The sequence below is a fragment of the Oculina patagonica genome, chromosome 6 (genome assembly GCF_052425735.1).
Source record: "Oculina patagonica isolate OP01 chromosome 6, crgOcupat, whole genome shotgun sequence".
NCBI classification, from domain to species: Eukaryota; Metazoa; Cnidaria; class Anthozoa; order Scleractinia; family Oculinidae; genus Oculina; species Oculina patagonica.
In genome coordinates this window covers 5,098,201-5,117,059 of record NC_135763.1, presented here as the reverse complement: position 1 = coordinate 5,117,059, position 18,859 = coordinate 5,098,201, and the positions used below count along the sequence as shown (strand labels likewise).

At 40.2% G+C, this 18,859-nt stretch overlaps 1 protein-coding gene across 1 annotated transcript; it reads left to right on the top strand.

Annotated features, from left to right (window-relative positions):
* Positions 1-59: 59 nt before the first annotated feature.
* LOC144656166 (uncharacterized) lies at positions 60-18,770 on the top strand. The gene is made up of 15 exons (XM_078516404.1): positions 60-401; positions 527-610; positions 692-736; positions 865-933; positions 2,073-2,165; positions 2,277-2,376; positions 2,916-3,401; positions 6,384-6,631; positions 12,190-12,293; positions 12,697-12,788; positions 12,950-13,276; positions 13,868-13,971; positions 14,943-15,050; positions 15,390-15,576; positions 16,168-18,770. Exons 1-15 carry the CDS (start codon positions 363-365, stop codon positions 18,234-18,236), a joined length of 4,155 nt encoding a protein of 1,384 aa, XP_078372530.1. The 5' UTR covers positions 60-362; the 3' UTR covers positions 18,237-18,770.
* The last annotated feature ends 89 nt before the right edge of the window (positions 18,771-18,859 follow it).

Here is an 18,859-nt window from a genome sequence, read left to right as displayed (position 1 = left end):
GTCATGAAATCTAACGCCATCGGCTTTTCTAATGAATGGTCTGTATATATTCTCAATCACGTTTCTTTTATCCGTTTACAATGCAGAGGAATCCTGATTTCTCGAAACTCACGATAGCTCGAACCAAAAATATTTTTCCCTTGGACCCCGATTTCTCGAAGACCTGGAACTTTTTTCTCGAACCAATTTTTCGTTCGAGAATTGCGGCCCCAGCAGGGGATCCCACGGGTCATCCAGGTTGCGGTGCATCATGGGATAGCCACACGCCAAGTTTGCGGCCATCTTGGTTTCCCTTTACTTGACAATGGGGTCAACTTATTGAGCAATTTCTGGCTAGTTTCTAAATTTCCAACCAAGACAAAATGGGGGACATGGAAATTGTAAGGCAGTTCAATAGTGAAGTAAGTGTAACGTCATTTAAGTGTGTTTATAAGTGAAAATCGCTTTCGCTAACATGTCGTCAAGAACTGATGTTTTTGAGCGATCTGTCGTTGAATAATTTGCAAACTTCGATCTTTCATTTCAGCTGTCGACAATCTATGAAACTAAGCCACCTATTTCGAAAGCAAAAGTTGCTTCGGTTACGAGGCTTGCTGTTAAAGCCATCAAGGTATGCGTTGTCCTTTATCCGAGTTTGTTGTTCGAAAAAATGGCGTTTTGAAATTCCACTAACGTAATGTCCTTGTTGCAGTATTATAAACACGTGGTACAAAGCATCGAGAAGTTTGCGCAAAAGGTAAGTTCAAACCACTGTTTTACTTTCGCTAGCGACTCTATCTGAGGAAAATGGTTTTGTCAACGTAATTTGCTAAATTCTGTAAATTAGCCAAATCTAATTTTGCAAATGTTCGCTTGTTTTTGCAGTGCCGTCAAGAATACAAGATTCCAGCCCTGTACGTGATTGATTCTGTTATAAGACAATCGCGACATCAGGTAAAGTGAAGTCAAATCTTTACATGGCTCACAACATTACTTGTACACTAACACGGCGCTAAAAACCACGGATGATTTTTTTTGTCCAATATTTAATATGCTGAATGATGTGCAGCATTTGTAAGATTGCATTGCTAGTGTAATGTTGTCATGGCCATACAATATGTAGTAATTATGATGATTTTATCATAATATTTTTATTTAATTTATGAATTTTCCAAGGAAAGTGAAAGGGTCAGGTGAATGTAGTTATTATTGAACCTCTACAAATACAGAGATATTGTCTATTAGAATGCAGGGGTTTCATTAAGTTTTAAAATAGGAAGGCATTGGAATGAGAGAAGGCCAGCGAAAAAGAACATGATGTAGCAAATTTCTTTATGTTCCATTTGAAAGTACCGTAATAATTCGATTTAGTGCCCTCCTTCCAATAAGCGCCCCCTTCCGAATAAGCGCCCCCTCTTCGAGTGTATTTTTGTTAATAAGCGCCCCTATTCCAATAATAAATTATCAACAATTTGTTACTGTTACAGTTTATGTTATTGTTAGTTATTTTAATATATATTTAAGTTTTGTTTTGAACATTTGGTTGTTTCGCAAAAAAATAGATAAGCGCCCAGTCCCGAATAAGCGCCCTGTCTCAAATAACTGCCCTCCCTTAAGGTGCCAAAAGTAAATAAGCGCCCCGGGCGCTAAATGGAATCATTACAGTAGCCAAGTACTGACTCTTGCGTATCCTGGTACTGGTACCGAGGTCCCACCTTCTAATGAGAACCCTATAATGGTGATAAAACAGACAGTGTTTGTAGTTTGAAGTGGTGATATTGTAAGCAGGTTGCTATTCTAGTTTTGTTCTTCCAGTATTGTGTTTATATGGTTGGTTGTCCTTGGTGCTAGGTAGTTTCCAATGTACAACTTGAATGCAACAAGTACATAATAACCCTCAAAGTCGGAGACTTTTTGACAAAAATGACAGTCTCATTTGCAACAAATTTGACTTTTTCTTGTTGGACTCTTGTTCGTGCAGTAGACCAATAAAGATAACAAAGACAACAACAGCTCAGGGGAATGTTTAAAATTAGAAAACTACAAGAAATTACAATTATCTTATTTAGTAATCTTCTTTGTTTCTATTTCAGTTTGGTTCTGAGAAAGATGTATATGGACCACGATTTGCCAAAAACATCAAACCAACATTTCAAAATCTTTTCAGATGTACTCCAGAGGAACAGGTTAGAGGGCTCACTACACTATAATTTGCTATTTGCCATTTTTGAGTACTGTTCTGGTCTTACTGCTGCTCTGATACAGTTTCTAAGTTCTAGCCTAATTTAATTCTTTAGGGAAAGGTCATCAAAGTGTTGAACTTGTGGCAAAAGAATGGAATTTACCCACCTGAGGTTATTCAACCTCTACTGAACCTGCCGTCAACTTTAGAAGAAGGTGAGATCCACATGTAGCAACTAAGTTTTCTCACTTGTATCATTTTGAAGTTAGTGTCCTTGTTTGTTTGTTTTGTTTTGTGCTCTTAGCTGTCATAGCATTTCTGTTCACATAGTAGTAGTCTGACAATTGTAACTTGTGATTGCACATTGCAACTTTGATATAGCCTAGTGCTTTGGAAACTGAATTGAGAGGTTTGAAACAAGCTTTACATGCACAGTGCCTCTCTCCAGCCAGGAACATAAATTTATGGGTAATGTCAAATTTTTGCCACAAACAATCTTCGGATTGGAATGTGGTTTACCTTTTCCTTACAGTCATTTTAACTCCCAACTTGTCTTGTAATTTTTCAAAAATGGCCTTTTTCTCGCTAAACAACAGGCATGAAACATTTCCCCCAAAAATACAGTTAGCAGTACAGTTAATTTTCAAATGTATTCACTGTCATTGGCCAAAGCTGTGTAGGAAGTTATACACTGTTGATAACTAAGTGTCCAAACAATTGCTGGTGTTAAAATTTGTTGTGTGATTGTCTACAGCAGGTGAAATGCCATCTACCATGGAGACATTTAAGGAATCTTCTGTGCCAGAAGAGATGCCAGAAAGTCAAGCTGTCCTGAGTACGAATATTCCGCTTGCTACAGTGTTTGAGGACCAGCAGCAAGAGCATTTGCGACAGATTCAGCTTCTTCAGCAGCAGCTTCAAGAACAGCAGCGGATCAATGAGCAACAGCAACAACAGTTACGGCAACAGCAGCTCATGCCATCAGGGGTGCCTGCCATGCAGCCAGGGGCACCTATCATGCAGCAAGGGGTACCTGGTATGCCGCAGGGGTTATCCGGTATGCAGCAGACACTGCAAGAACCCCAGCCAGGGTATGAGGCTCCTCAGCTCACAGCTGAAGGTGCTGTGTCGGCAATAGCTGAACCTCAGAGCAGTGGTGTACCGCCACCAGTGGTGGAACAACAACAACCAAAGTTTCAACTACAACCAGAGGTTTATGCCCAGATACAAGCACTTACAGGTAAGAGGTTCTTCAGTTAGTAGTTGATTGAATTGATAGACTAAGTGTATTGTTAAGCTTCTTGTAATTCCCATTAAACTCATTGCCCATAGATATGCATAGAGAGGGTGCCGTAGGCTGCTGACTATTAGTCAGGACTTGCCTTCCAGACTGGTTTTTCAAAATGAATAGGCCTTTCTTTTGACAGTCTTCCCTAAATTTGATAAAAGTTTCATCAAAATAGTGGATAAAATGTAGAAATCGACTGATCTGGCCAATTAATAATGGAATTCTCTTCAGAATAGACCAGTCTGGCCAGCCAGTTCTGACAATGGGCTAAAATAACGGCTGGTCAATGGAATCCGGCCAAAAAAAAAAATTTTCCGGAAAAAGAATTGCCGGAATTTGACCGGCCAACCCCAAAACAAAAAAAATTGTTATGCCAAGTTAGAACGTTAATTCTAACAACTTATTTTAACCTTTACTCGTGGAGCGATTTAATACGCAGTATCAGAGCAACCTTTACATTAAAACAACAGGTAGCTCCAAAATCTTACCTTTAATTCCCAATCTGAAATATATGATGTATAAATGTCATTCCAATTCAGAAAATATGATACATCTTTTTTTTTAATCTGTGCAGTTCTGTTCAGGTCAGTATTATAACTTAGTATTATGTGAAACTTAAGCGAAAAGAACGTGTGCGGAAAACTGTTGGAAGCTTGGTAACTACTAGGTATTTCATTCGAGCACGAAAGAGGAAAAACAACATGACAGATGTTTGCATTTTGCCTCAATTAATTGACCTGTCACTATCACATCTACATGTACAAGAGTACTAACTAAGAAACTAACTAGACAAACAAAATTGGCAGGCAAAACAGTGAAGAGATGGCGGGTCCTTTTCTATATCACGTGAACAAAGACGATTCGATAAAAAGCAATAGTGACTACTAGTTTCAATATTTTGACCCGTCAAAAACAACACGTGACCGAGCTAAAATCGGTTTGGCCGATTGTTGACCGGCAACTATCCAAAAATTATTTTGAGCCCTAAGTGGTAAGCCAGTGTTCCAGTTAAGTTTTTGAAGCAAGGGGTCACAAAATTTATCAGGCGGGTCAACGAAAATTTGCCAACCCGGTTAATGCAGAGCCTTGTTAGGGGAAAGGGTTGAGAAAAAAGTTTCCCTTTTTGTAGGGAGGAGTCTGCGGGCTCTTCACGAGAAAAATGTTAAAAGTGTTACGTTTCAGGGTGCTATTTGGTAGCATTTGGGATAAAACAGAAAAGAAAATTTCCTGATTAATCGTAATTATCTACTTAAATGATAAAATAATTGACCTATCACAGGGCTCTCAAGCTCTTACTTGTTTCCTCAGAGGTAGAATGGTAAACAACTCGACTGTATGCTCCCCAGACAATTTTTTTTTAAATCTATTTAAACTGGTTTTCTCAACTCTGGGTACATGTACATATGACCCTGTTTTTGAATCTCTAAATGAAGTTGCATTTTACTTTGGTCTCAATTCTCTTACTCAGTAGTCTACAGAGAATAACAAAATTTCCACAAATTTTCCATGTTTTCTTAACCTAGAACTAATTGTTTAAAATAGAAAACCGCTGTATTTTTACTCTCTATCCTTATAAGAATTAATTTTTTTGCTAAACAATCTTCTTTTACAAGAGACTTTTCGTGTATAATACATAAGGCACAAGAACTAAGAAGACTTTTCGGTAAAAATATATGAAGTATAAAAAGAAACTGCTGTCTGTAGTAATGCAGGCGCAAGTTTAATTGTATGTCAATGTTTGCGCTACGCTACGTCGGAGCGAGGAGGTTAAGGCGTGGAGCGAGCAGCGAGCGTGGAGCGAGGGATGGCGTGGGATGCAAAGGGACGAGGCACCCGAGACCTGGACCCCATGTGGAGTTATGGGCCCGACAGAGGGGTAGGTGCTTGGACGGTTGCTATGGAAACCGACACCATAGCGAGAGCCCTTTGCACTGAGTCACACTGAAATATCAGTGGAAAAAGGAAAAAAGACCCCACCCCAGGGAAGAGGAAGAGTAGAGAGGAGGGAGGGAGGGAGCAAAATTTGCGGACCAAAACGACTAAGAACACGGCGCAAAAGCAAGCGAACCAGCGGCGACGATTGTACCAGGCGAAACGGCCCCGAGGACCCACGAACGAGGCTTGGTCGGACCGGGGGCCTGGAAACTGCTCCGCTAAACATAAACTTCTACCGACAAACTTGACTCCAATGCAGGACACGATCGAAAACTCGAGAACGTTTTGACTTCACAAATGGATTTAAACATTGTATTTCGAACAATTTTGCCTTCTGAACTGCAAAGCAACACAAGATATATAGCGAAGAGAGAAAAGAAATTTATTTTTTGGCCCTAAGTTAAAGCTGAAAAAGGAGATTACGTGGCCAAGCGTTTCGGTAAAGCTATTGCTTTTCTTGTCGCTCGAAAGCAGATGAAAACGAAATGTATCAAAAGCACAGCCCTGGACAAGTATAGTTACCTTCAGAACTACGGTGGATGAACTTTTGTGATTTCTTTCTTGCTTTGAATTTGATTTCCTTCCAATATCTTTTTCTTTGGAAACTTTCCTCTTTGCTTTTAATTGTTACTTCTCTAAGTAAAATATTATTTTTTCCATTTCATTTGTCGGGTCAGGCAGCCGCCTCTATCGGGTTTTTGACCCGAGACCCGTCTCTTATCTGGAACACTGGTAAGCGCTTTTCTGATACATGGTATGGTTGAGCCATGCATAACTCAAGCAAAGTGTGAAAGTACCCATGGCAAGTGTTTTTCTAGTCAGTTCAACTATATTTTGCTCCATTCCATGTAGCTGAAAAGTAAAAATCAAGAACAAAATAATTGTCTCACTTGTTTATATAATAAGTATTTTTCACGTTCTAGTACCAAATTAATAGTCAATCAGTCACTTTTATTGTATCATGGTTATTTATTTGGACTAATGGTTATTTTGTTACAGGTATGAATATACGGATGCCACAAGCAAACCAGACTGCTGTCCCAGATTCATCCTCGGGCCCATCCCAGTCAAATATTCCAGAGATCAACAGCACAGATGCTCCACAGTCCAATCAAATGCCAGGATTTCCTAATAGTGCAAACTTTGGACCTCCACCTGGTATGCCTGTGTGGGCACCCCATGGGATGGGTCCTGGCAATGTTCCTTCAGCTCAACAAGGTCCCCCACAGGACGAAGAAAGGATGTCGGTGAGTAATTAGTTTAGTGCACAGCTTGGTTATCACAATATTGTTCCCCAAAGCATTTAGGATTAGTAGTCAGAGTCAATTGTACATGTACTTATTGTGGTTAATTGTCAAAAACAAAATGTATTCTGATCCTTTTGAGGTCTTCCTTTTAAGTAAATATGACTGGAAACCCTGATTTAGAAAGCCACGGAGGAAATGATTTTGATTTAAAACATAAAACTTTGAATAAGACTTTTGCTTTAGAAAACAAACTCTGTCTTTAACTACATCTTATCTTTGCTAGGCGATGTTCGCTTGCTTATTGTTGTTTTTGGCATGGTTAACAATAGGCAATTGAATTCTTCAGAGAAGTTAGAGCCGTGTACTTGCATTTTTTATTGTCTCATGAGACGAGTGTTTCATCTCTTGATACCAGACTCTCGTCTCTTGAGACGAGACACTTGTCTCTCGAGATGAGAATCTCGTCTCCTGTACAGTGTACCTTGCTCATCCTTAGATATACATTGTAGCCTTCTGTTAGGTATAGCTTTGTTCAAAGCAGATAACGCTAATCTAGGATTTAAAGCTGATCAAGATTTTAATTTCCCTTGTATAAATTAATGTGCTCTTTATAATTTACAAATATTATCTGGAGGACAGAAAATATAAACATTCAGGCTGCAACTTGATAAAAATGATGATGCATGTAGATTACTGTCTGGCTTCAGATGACGGGCCTCATCATTTGAAATTTGTAGGAACTTGAAAAGTTACTTGCCTTACAGGAAAAACAACTTGTCCCATACAGCTGAGTGGGACTCTTTTTCAAGCCCTGTTATATTGTCACAGACTTAATACTATTGTAACAGGGTTCAATTTGTTTTCGGACTCCCAAAATGTTTTCGGACTCCAAATTTTTTTGTTTATTAAACAAGTAATCAGTCTTTTTTGCTTAATAAACAAGTTTGACTAGTGAGAGTTGCTTATTAAACAAAAAAGACCTTATTTTTTAATTGATAGACAAAAAAAGGTGCTATTTTTTGTTTATTACACAAAAATTTTTTGCTTTATTAAACAAAAAACGCGCGCGCTTTTTGCTTATTAAACAAAAGTGCGACAACATTTGTGGACACGAAAATTTGTACCTTCGGCCGCCATTACATACAAAAATATTGAGAGGAAAAACAACGCTACAGATGAATCATTATTTTAAAAACATCTATATTAGAAGTCTCTACTGCTTAATCATTCCACTGAGGGAAAACAAAGGCATGACTTCCCTTTTAGGAAGACTATTTTCCAAAAGTTTGACTACGCGGCGCGATCGATCGGCTGCGTTCAACGAGCTGCTTATTGGATGCTCAAGTTTTAAATCGGAAATGAGCCCTCTTCATTTTATTAATTACAAAATAAAAACATCAAGAGATTTCTAAAAGCAGAAAGAACCGGGGATTTGAATGAAGATGGCCTGTTTGTTGTCGAGTTAGTCGGTGATATTAGATTTATTTTATAAACGACGAAATGAACAACTTTCCAGCGATGTGTTTTACGCAGTCATGAAATTTGTACTTTGCAGCGTTATCTGCGAAAAATTAGGCTCAACTCCGTGCAAAACCTCGGCAGCAATGGATAAGTCACTGTGAAAAACTTTTAACAGAAGACTTGTCTGCTGCATCCTATTTAAGCGACCTTTTTTTCTGGAAGAATATTTCACATGCATTAAACGTTGTGCGATTTCGCGGCGAGCGATCGGCGATGCCGGAACGAGCTGCAAAGTCGAAAGTTTTTAAGCGATTCCTAGCAAATAAGGAGCTTTTTGAAGGCAGCAAGAACGGGAGATTTAAATAAACACAGCCCTATAAATATAAAGTCGTAGTATTAAATATGCAGTCGAGAGAGCCGGTGATAAAATCTATTTTTAGACACGTTGACAAAATAAACAGCAGAGCTAGCTGTCATGTTCAAACGATTCACCCGGCAGACAGGGAAAATTACCACGGTCAGAAAAAAAAAATCTTTTCGCGTCAACTTTCAAAATTTGTGCTGAATTCCCGTGCAAAAGCTCGAAAGGACTTCAAATTCCTAGGTTCATTAAAATTAAGCGGAGTTTTCATTCAAGAACTGTATGCATAGGAGACCCAAGCGTGAATGTAGGGACTGGTACTGAAAATTGAAACTAATCAAAAGCATATGTATTTTACTGAATAAAGTTTATTAAACATTGCCTGGTGTTATTTTTTGTCATTCTACCGAGTTTCAGCGAGATTTGAGCGATTTTAGGTTTTTTAACCCTACAGCGTTATAATAAGTGACAAGGTAGGAGACTTTGACGAGTTTAACTTCAAAACACGCTTTGTAAACGACTCGAATTTTCACACGAAATGACATTCACTCGTATTGCTACTCACTCAACTCAAAGGTTAATGCCTCCAGATTCACTTCATGCAATCCAACTGAACACACTTCGCGATCTCACGGCGCAAAAGAATGGAAGAGATGAAATATCGAGCAAGAAAACGACGCCAAAAATCCGTGACGCCCGAAAGTTGCCACAAATGCTGTCGCCATTCGCGGCCGAGACTGAGTACGAGTTTCAAATGATACCCCACTCGGAGAGGGTCAGGGATTTTTTCGTACGACAAACTTTGTCTCACCCCTCTACTGGCAGAATTGGTCATGACGTATGTGTTTGCTCCAACCAATGATACGAAGTGGTGAGAGCCCTCCAAAATTTAAAGCTTCGCGGACTTGTCCGCGAAAGTTACGTAAGGTAAACAAACATGTTATCCACTCTGAAACGACCTGCCGAAGGCAACGAAAGTGCTAACAAGAAAAGGAGGAAAGTCTCGGTGGAATTTTTTACTTCTGTACGAGTGTGGTAAGTTGCAGTATTTTAATATTTCAAAACTCGAGTACAGAACCTTCGCTGCAGTTCGGACGAAAAGACAGATCTTCGCTTTTGTTTACAGTTCAAAATTATCGATGACTCCTGTCTCTTTCTTATAGGGTGCTGCAAAATTACGAAGTAAAGAGTAACAGTTTTACTGACAATGATGAGGTAATCGAAAATGCAAATCGCGAAGAAAGTCTTAAGATCAACCCAGATGACGTGATCACTTCCAATATTATTTTCCGCGCTGTACGTGATCTTTTCGGAGACTCGGTAAAAAAAGCTAACAGAAGGGTCGATAGATCGTACAAAAGGGTGTTTCTGAACCTCAGTAAAAGGAAAAAAAATATCGAGGAAAGTAACGACGACATCGAAGAAGAATGGAGAAAGTTACAAAGAAATGCAAAAAAAAAATAATATTTTTTTTATAATATTTTGGGAATCCTCCTCATATCACACAGCCGCATATTCTCCTTCGTTCAACCCCTTTTCCTTGAGCTATGTCCTCTTTGCAACAGGGTCTAAATGTACATGGGAGAGGTAAAAAATTGCTTTTTTAAAAAAAACGTAAACTTATTTACATAAACAAAAGTTAGTCTCGCTTTAGTTAATTAGTACTGCCTAAATAGAGTGATTTTAGGATAAAAGTGAAGCCTAAATGGATTGTCATGTCAATTTAACATTAAAAATCACTGCTAAAAAGTTTTACGGGAAAGCAACGCGATAATTAAATATCAGTATGGTGTTAATTAATTAAATATCATACGTACCTGGCCATAATGAAAAAAATTCATCCCCGAAAATGTTTTCTATCCGGCGCAAAAGTGCTTCACTTCCCGCCATTTGGCGCATACGTCATGACCAATTCTGCCAGTAGAGGGGTGAGACAAAGTTTGTCGTACGAAAAAATCCCTGACCCTCTCCGAGTGGGGTATCATTTGAAACTCGTACTCAGTCTCGGCCGCGAATGGCGACAGCATTTGTGGCAACTTTCGGGCGTCACGGATTTTTGGCGTCGTTTTCTTGCTCGATATTTCATCTCTTCCATTCTTTTGCGCCGTGAGATCGCGAAGTGTGTTCAGTTGGATTGCATGAAGTGAATCTGGAGGCATTAACCTTTGAGTTGAGTGAGTAGCAATACGAGTGAATGTCATTTCGTGTGAAAATTCGAGTCGTTTACAAAGCGTGTTTTGAAGTTAAACTCGTCAAAGTCTCCTACCTTGTCACTTATTATAACGCTGTAGGGTTAAAAAACCTAAAATCGCTCAAATCTCGCTGAAACTCGGTAGAATGACAAAAAATAACACCAGGCAATGTTTAATAAACTTTATTCAGTAAAATACATATGCTTTTGATTAGTTTCAATTTTCAGTACCAGTCCCTACATTCACGCTTGGGTCTCCTATGCATACAGTTCTTGAATGAAAACTCCGCTTAATTTTAATGAACCTAGGAATTTGAAGTCCTTTCGAGCTTTTGCACGGGAATTCAGCACAAATTTTGAAAGTTGACGCGAAAAGATTTTTTTTTTCTGACCGTGGTAATTTTCCCTGTCTGCCGGGTGAATCGTTTGAACATGACAGCTAGCTCTGCTGTTTATTTTGTCAACGTGTCTAAAAATAGATTTTATCACCGGCTCTCTCGACTGCATATTTAATACTACGACTTTATATTTATAGGGCTGTGTTTATTTAAATCTCCCGTTCTTGCTGCCTTCAAAAAGCTCCTTATTTGCTAGGAATCGCTTAAAAACTTTCGACTTTGCAGCTCGTTCCGGCATCGCCGATCGCTCGCCGCGAAATCGCACAACGTTTAATGCATGTGAAATATTCTTCCAGAAAAAAAGGTCGCTTAAATAGGATGCAGCAGACAAGTCTTCTGTTAAAAGTTTTTCATATCACAGTGACTTATCCATTGCTGCCGAGGTTTTGCACGGAGTTGAGCCTAATTTTTCGCAGATAACGCTGCAAAGTACAAATTTCATGACTGCGTAAAACACATCGCTGGAAAGTTGTTCATTTCGTCGTTTATAAAATAAATCTAATATCACCGACTAACTCGACAACAAACAGGCCATCTTCATTCAAATCCCCGGTTCTTTCTGCTTTTAGAAATCTCTTGATGTTTTTATTTTGTAATTAATAAAATGAAGAGGGCTCATTTCCGATTTAAAACTTGAGCATCCAATAAGCAGCTCGTTGAACGCAGCCGATCGATCGCGCCGCGTAGTCAAACTTTTGGAAAATAGTCTTCCTAAAAGGGAAGTCATGCCTTTGTTTTCCCTCAGTGGAATGATTAAGCAGTAGAGACTTCTAATATAGATGTTTTTAAAATAATGATTCATCTGTAGCGTTGTTTTTCCTCTCAATATTTTTGTATGTAATGGCGGCCGAAGGTACAAATTTTCGTGTCCACAAATGTTGTCGCACTTTTGTTTAATAAGCAAAAAGCGCGCGCGTTTTTTGTTTAATAAGCAAAAAATTTTTGTGTAATAAACAAAAAATAGCACCTTTTTTGTCTATCAATTAAAAAATAAGGTCTTTTTTGTTTAATAAGCAACTCTCACTAGTCAAACTTGTTTATTAAGCAAAAAAGACTGATTACTTGTTTAATAAACAAAAAAATTTGGAGTCCGAAAACATTTTGGGAGTCCGAAAACAAATTGAACCCTGTTTTGTGTGTTTCGTAGTCTCTCATAGATGATTTTGATTATGGTGATGACGACGATGATGCCTCAAGGATTGCTGAGCAAAGACGGCATTTGTTAGAGGAGGAGAGAAGGCTGAGTCAAGAGTGAGTTTTTGTCAATCCAAATGACCAACCACTTCTACTGCAGTACAAGATTATCCTCTTATAATGGTTATCGATCCAGACATGATCAAATCCATTCTATAACACACAGCCGGTCCCAGCAGACTAATTTAATTAATTTAATTCCATCTCAGTCCATAAATTTATTTTGAACAGTGTACATTCTGTTTTGATAAAGAGAGCAATATGTGGCGGGAAGTAAGTTTTTATAAAAAAATACATTGTATAAGCATGGATGAAATGAAATGTTTGCCAACTTTGCTTTTCATTTGCATTAATTTTCGTTATTTGTTTTACTCATGAAATTATTAATTTTTGTATAATCAAGTAACTATGGTTGTCAGTTGAAATTCTTTTATTTCTTTTATTCTAATTTAATTTGCAGAATCCACCCTCATATGGGTGACGTGCAAGGGGAATTTCAGAACACGTTCCGACCAGTGGGTGACCAATCTGACCGACACCCGGATCCTGCAGGTATGTAAAGGAAACTTAACCACTTACATGCCCACTTATGTAAATTAAAGCAGTGTTGTTAGATGAGTTAACCTATACTCCTCCCCGCCCCCATTCCTTGCATTTGAAGCTTGGAGAGATGGTAATTTCATAATTGCTGTTTTTTTTTTTTTTTATGACAGGACCATTTGGTAGAAGGTCCCCAGATATGCATCCCAGGGAAAGATCCCCTGGAGGCCGTTACCATAGGTCCAGATCTCCAAGGAGACGGAGTAGAAGTCCTAGATGGAGAGATCGCTCACCTAGAAGACGATCACGCTCTCCCTATGGGAGAGAACGAGAAAGGGATAGAGATAGAGACAGAGGTCGAAATCGCGAGAGAGACAGAGATTGGCATAAAGATCGAGACCTTGACAGGGACAGAGAAAAGGATAGGGGGCGAGGGAGTGACAGAGAGGTTGAAAAACGAAGAGATTGGATTCCCATGCCAAAGAAGGAGACTTTAAGTGGTAGGTACAACCACTTGAAAAATAGTTCAGACGTTCTCCAAAAAAAAATCACAATTTTCTTAAAAAAGTTTGCCCTAGCTGTAAAAATAAACAAATGACGTTCATTTTGACCCCCCCCCCCTCTTTCAACGTTGTTGCTTATTGGTTTGAGTGTTAACCTGAAATTGTGATGACATTGATAAGGGGGAGAGACGTTTATGTTAAGATTTCTGAAATGACCAATTTTAACCAAGAGTGTAAACTCTTCTTGCACATGACTGTAGGTCATGCATGGATGCAGTTTGTTTTCTTAACCACCCTGGCTGTTTTCTTGCTCGTAGTTGTTTATCTACCTACACTGTAAACTATTATTTTGAGGCCTTTTTGATTCAAAGGACATTTTGAACATGTATGTCACAAAATGTAGCTTAGGAAATCAACTATCATGTCTTAGCTTCCTTGAAAAATGTTCTGTTTTTGAAATGTAAAACTTAGTGTACAGAGCGACTGAAGTTTACTTCTATTTTGGGGGAGAAATTAACAGTGCAAAACTAAATATTTAGAATCCAGCATCAACATGAGACTAAAGTGTGTGATTGCATTGTTCTTCAGTTTGTAGTACAACAATCTGGGTTGGACATTTGGGTAAAACAGTAATGAAGGAAAACCTGCTGGAGATGTTCGAGGCTCACAGACTGACAGTTTCATCTATTGACGTAAGTTGAAATCAAGAGTGTCACTGCTGTGTTTGAGAAGAGAATTGTGACAGGTTATGGAAGTACGTGTAGCAAGTGTATAAGAATGCCATGGAATATGATGATCACATAGAGACGGGCGGTCAGTTATAAGTTTGCAATTTTTTGCAGCTTGATGTTGATTGTCTCTTTCTGATTCCATAACTCAATAAAATGTAAACATTCTCTCATCAAGGGAGGCATGACTTGCTAACTGTAAATGTGCTGGACTCCAAATTGAGCTTAAGCTCCAACCCGTGCCAGGAATAGAGCCCTGGCTGTGATTATTGCAGTGTGTTCTTGGGAAAGACATTTTGCTCTCACATTGCCTCTCCACCTAGGTGTATGAAATGTGACCTGGCAAATTTAATGCTTGGGGGGGGGGGGGGGGGGCAGAGTGGTAACCCTGTGATGGCCAAGCAAAATTTAATGCTGGGGGCGGGGGTAGAGCAGTAACCCTGTGATAACCAAGCATTCCATCTAGGGGGAGTATAATAACTTCTTATTGCTCAGTGATGTGGAAACCAGAATTAACTCTGGTGGTATGTATGGGACACTTTGACAGGACTGCAAAAAACAGTCAGTCATCTGCCAATGGCTGACCAAAATTTGCCTATATCTGACGAAATCCCAACTGTTGTTGGACATTTCGTCAGGTCAACTTTTATTATACATCAATAATAATATCATTTTACCAATAAATTTAAATCTGGCTTGAGCAAATTGAACAAACAAATCATAACTTCCTTGTAGCTTCCTTCTTAGCTGTGCCCAACCACTTTTTGTTTTGTCTAGACCTCCAAAAATAATTGTGATTATTTGGACATACATGTATATGACCTTTCGAGAAAAAAAATTACATTCCTACTTGGTCGTGATTCACCTCACCTCACCTTACCTTAAAGCAAAATGGAGAAACATTAAGTACTGATGGATTAATACTCTGATTTTAGATGGTCCCTCCTAGAGGATGTGCTTATGTTGTAATGGGTGATAGACAAGACGCTTCAAGGGTATTGGTTGCTTTGAAGAATGCAAGAATGCATAGTAATCTCATCAAGGTTTGTATTCAGCAATAACCTGTTTGTGTTTATGACTGCCAGGTGTAATAAAGAGCAGCGGAGTGTATTTGATGAAATCAAGGTGTTTGGAAAGTCAATGAAACACTGTCTTGAGTGTTTGATATATCTTCTCAATTGAAACGGAATCTATGGAGTACACGAAAAAAAAAAAATCATAAAAAATCTTTGCTATTATAGTTGTAAATGCATTGAGAATTGTAAATGCACCTCAAAACTTCATCTTCTCATTATCATCATCATTGTTATTAAGATTATGTAGCATCCTTGGCCTGTAATGTATGCAGAGAGCTAAATAAATTATTGATGTGATGTTTGCAGTTGGCCTGGGCACCAGGAAAAGGAGTGAAAGGCAGAGAGTACAAAGAGTATTTTGATACTGAGCAGGGAGTGGCATTCATCCCCTGGAGCAAGCTCGGCAGTAATGTGGACTTCCAGGCACTTAGTGAAGGGGGCTGGATTGACCCTGAAACTCTGCCACCAGGTCATCAAAACAGCCTTAAAGAAGGTAATGATTTACCAAAACAAGAAATGTTTGCTTAGTGAATAGAACTCATTTCTCAAACGAAAGAAGAACATATACCATAATTGCTGACATGGTTTCATGTGAAAATGCTCCATAATTATTACAGTGCCCCAAAGAGGAAATACTACAGCTGTAGAAGGCTGCATTTGAATCATAGAACCTTACTTACTTTTTATAGAATTAATTTTTCTGGTTATGACTTTGTAAAATTTGCAAAAATGTAAAGCATACGGGTGCTGACAAGCCAGCAAAAAAGTCCTCTGCTTGGAGGCAGGTTTTTCAAGTGATACATTGTGGTTAGCAGCTTGAATAAACACAATGTAGGGAACAGTGATTAAAGGTTTTGATTGTCTAACACTACATTGATCTCTGAAGAGCCACACTATCACGATAGTCCTTTTCAGGTCGAGTCTTACAGGTCTCTTCCCAGAGGGAATTTGGAAATTGTAGCCTGTTGTAAATTTTGTTCTGTGGTAAAATAAGATAAAAGGGAAGACATAATTAAATAAAAAGGCAAAGAGATGTTCGTATGTCTGTGCTAGTTATCTGAATTTCGGTTTTTTCTCTTGACAGGATCAGAGACTGGTAGTACAGATACAAGTAACACCAAAGATGACAAGGATCTTGGAAACATGAGCCACGAAGACCTTATGAAGCTGGCAGCTGCACAAGCAGCCAGTGAAGGGACGAGCACAGAGCAAGGCCCCACAGTGAACCCACTAGGACAGCCCCCGCCTCACATTCCCCCGCCGGGACCTCACGTGTTCCCAGGGCACCATCCTATGATTCCTCCACCAATGATGATACAGCCTCCATTTCCCGGAGCTCCTCTGCCCCCTAACATGGTGCCCCCAGGTGCCCCACCTCCAAATATGTCAGGGGTGCCACCCCCAAATATGGGAGGTCCTCCTCTCCATCAGTTTAATCCCACAGGGCCTCCACCTGTGAACGCACCCAAGGGACCACCAGGTCCGCCACCAAATCTCGGCAGACCACATGAAGGAGGGCAGTTTCCACCAGAAAACAGCCGGTTTCCACCTCCTGGATTGCCTCAAGATGCCGGTCAGTTTCCGCCACAGTTCCCTGGTAGACCCCAGGAAGGCGCACAATTTCCTCCCCCGGATGGGAAGTTTCCACCTCATCATCCTGGTAGACCTGAAGATGGTGGTCAGTTTCCTCCGCATCACACCAGTGAAGACAGCCAGTTTCCACCTCACCACCCAGGCAGACCCCAGGAAGTAAATCAGTTCCCGCCACATCATCCAGGCAGACCACAAGAAGGTGGACAATTTCCCCCACACCACCCAGGTAGAGGTCCGGACGGCGGTCCATTCCCTCCTCATCACCTAGGGAGATTCCCTGATGGTCATTTTCCACCAATGCATCATGGACCTCCCCCGTTCCATCAGCGACCTCCACACCATATGAGAATGCCACCTTTTCACCCAGGAGGACCCAGGTTCCCTCATGATGTACCTCCTCTCATGCCCACTGGAGGGCCACCACGTGGTCCCGACTTTGGTCCCCCTGGTCCAGGCCCGTGGGGACCGGGCCCTGGTCCAATGAGAGGGCCACCCCCACATGGTATGCCTCCTCCTGGCTGGCCAGAGACCAGACCGCCTGAGGATGCTCGTGATTCTGAGGCCGCTGAAGACTGGAACGAGCAACAGAACAACGAGGGTGGAGACCAGTCCGAGGAGATGAACAAAGTCGATGAGAACAATTCCATAGAGAAGCCAGACATCGAACGAGACTTTGGTCGTAGGCCAAGAAGGGAGCAAGACGATCGCGACCGTGAGCGATCTCAGGATCGAAGTCGGGAGCGTGGACGTGACCGCGATGATCGTGTTCGAGATCGCGACGATCGTGCGCGAAATCGAGATCGGGATGACCGTTTTCGTGATCGCGATCGTGGCTGGGATCGTGAACGTGACAGAGACCGTGATCGTGGCTGGGATCGTGATCGAGATGATAGGCGACGTGAACGCGATGAATACCGATCGAACAGGGACTTAAATGGTGAAAGGGATGGCCCTAGGGAAGGCCCGCGAAGGCGGAGTAGGTTTGAACCACTGGAGCAAAAACCTGACTCAACCTTATCAGAGGTGAAAGAGAACAATGCTAATGAAATTAATAAACCTTCTGGCAATGTCGCAATCACAGTTCCTCAAAATTTTGAAAACAATTTTGCACCAAGTGAAGAAGGTGAAATTGTAGATGGAAACGACAACGAGGCTGTAAATCATCCCAAGGACATTGAAACTGTGAACATTCCCCAGAACAATGAAGAAGGAACCATTTCTAAGAATATCGAAGCTGTCAATAATCCCATGGAGAATAAGGACAGTGACATTCCCAGGGATATCGAAACCGTGAATATGCCCGGGGATTTCGAGGCTATGAACATTCCCACAGATGCCAAAGCTGAGAACAATCCCAGAGATATCGAAGCTGTGAATAACCCCACGGATATCGAAGGTGTAACCATTCCCAAGGATATCAAATATGTAGACTTTCCCAAGGAAAATGAAGCTGCGAATAATGTCGGCGACGGCGAGCAAAGCAGTGCAGTTGAGACTTCTAAGTTATTGAACCCTGACATTAAAGTCGATGGTGAAATTGAGCAAGTCAGTTCTAGCTGACTGGTGTAAAATCGCTAAAAAACTGAGATGGTCCCGTAACGTGCGATGATCGGACCCCAGCGTCGCTCTTTCACTTTATAAAAAAACCTTCAAACCTCTTTCTCCTTTAGATGTGACGTTTGTCTGTGTCTTTCTCGTTTTAAACGATGTTTGATTCGTATTTACCTTTCCATCCAGGTATACCGTGTCTTACGGAGCTGTAAGTCTGTTGTTTGGCACTACTTCATCCGCCCGTTCATTTTTATTTGAATTGTAAATTCTTGGACGTTAATCAGAATGGACAAAGATAATTTTGCGTAGAAGACTAATGTCTTTGGATTTGAACATGTCTTAGCGGTGGTAGCTGTTAATTTTATAAAAAAAATAGATATTTATTTAATTTTCACAAAAGGGGATGACTGCCTGATGTTATCAGAATCAGTGATCATTCTCAGGCGGAGATGCCATGAAGTTACGGTGGATTTGTCCCCGCTTTTTTTCTGAAGTTAATATTGATAAACGGTGACTTTTAATACAAGCAGTGGTAAACGTGAATCATACAGAAAACTGTTTTTTTTATTTTTACAGTTTATTGGATACTCGGTTTGCTGATAACACTAGGTTGGATGATACTGAGTCGGATA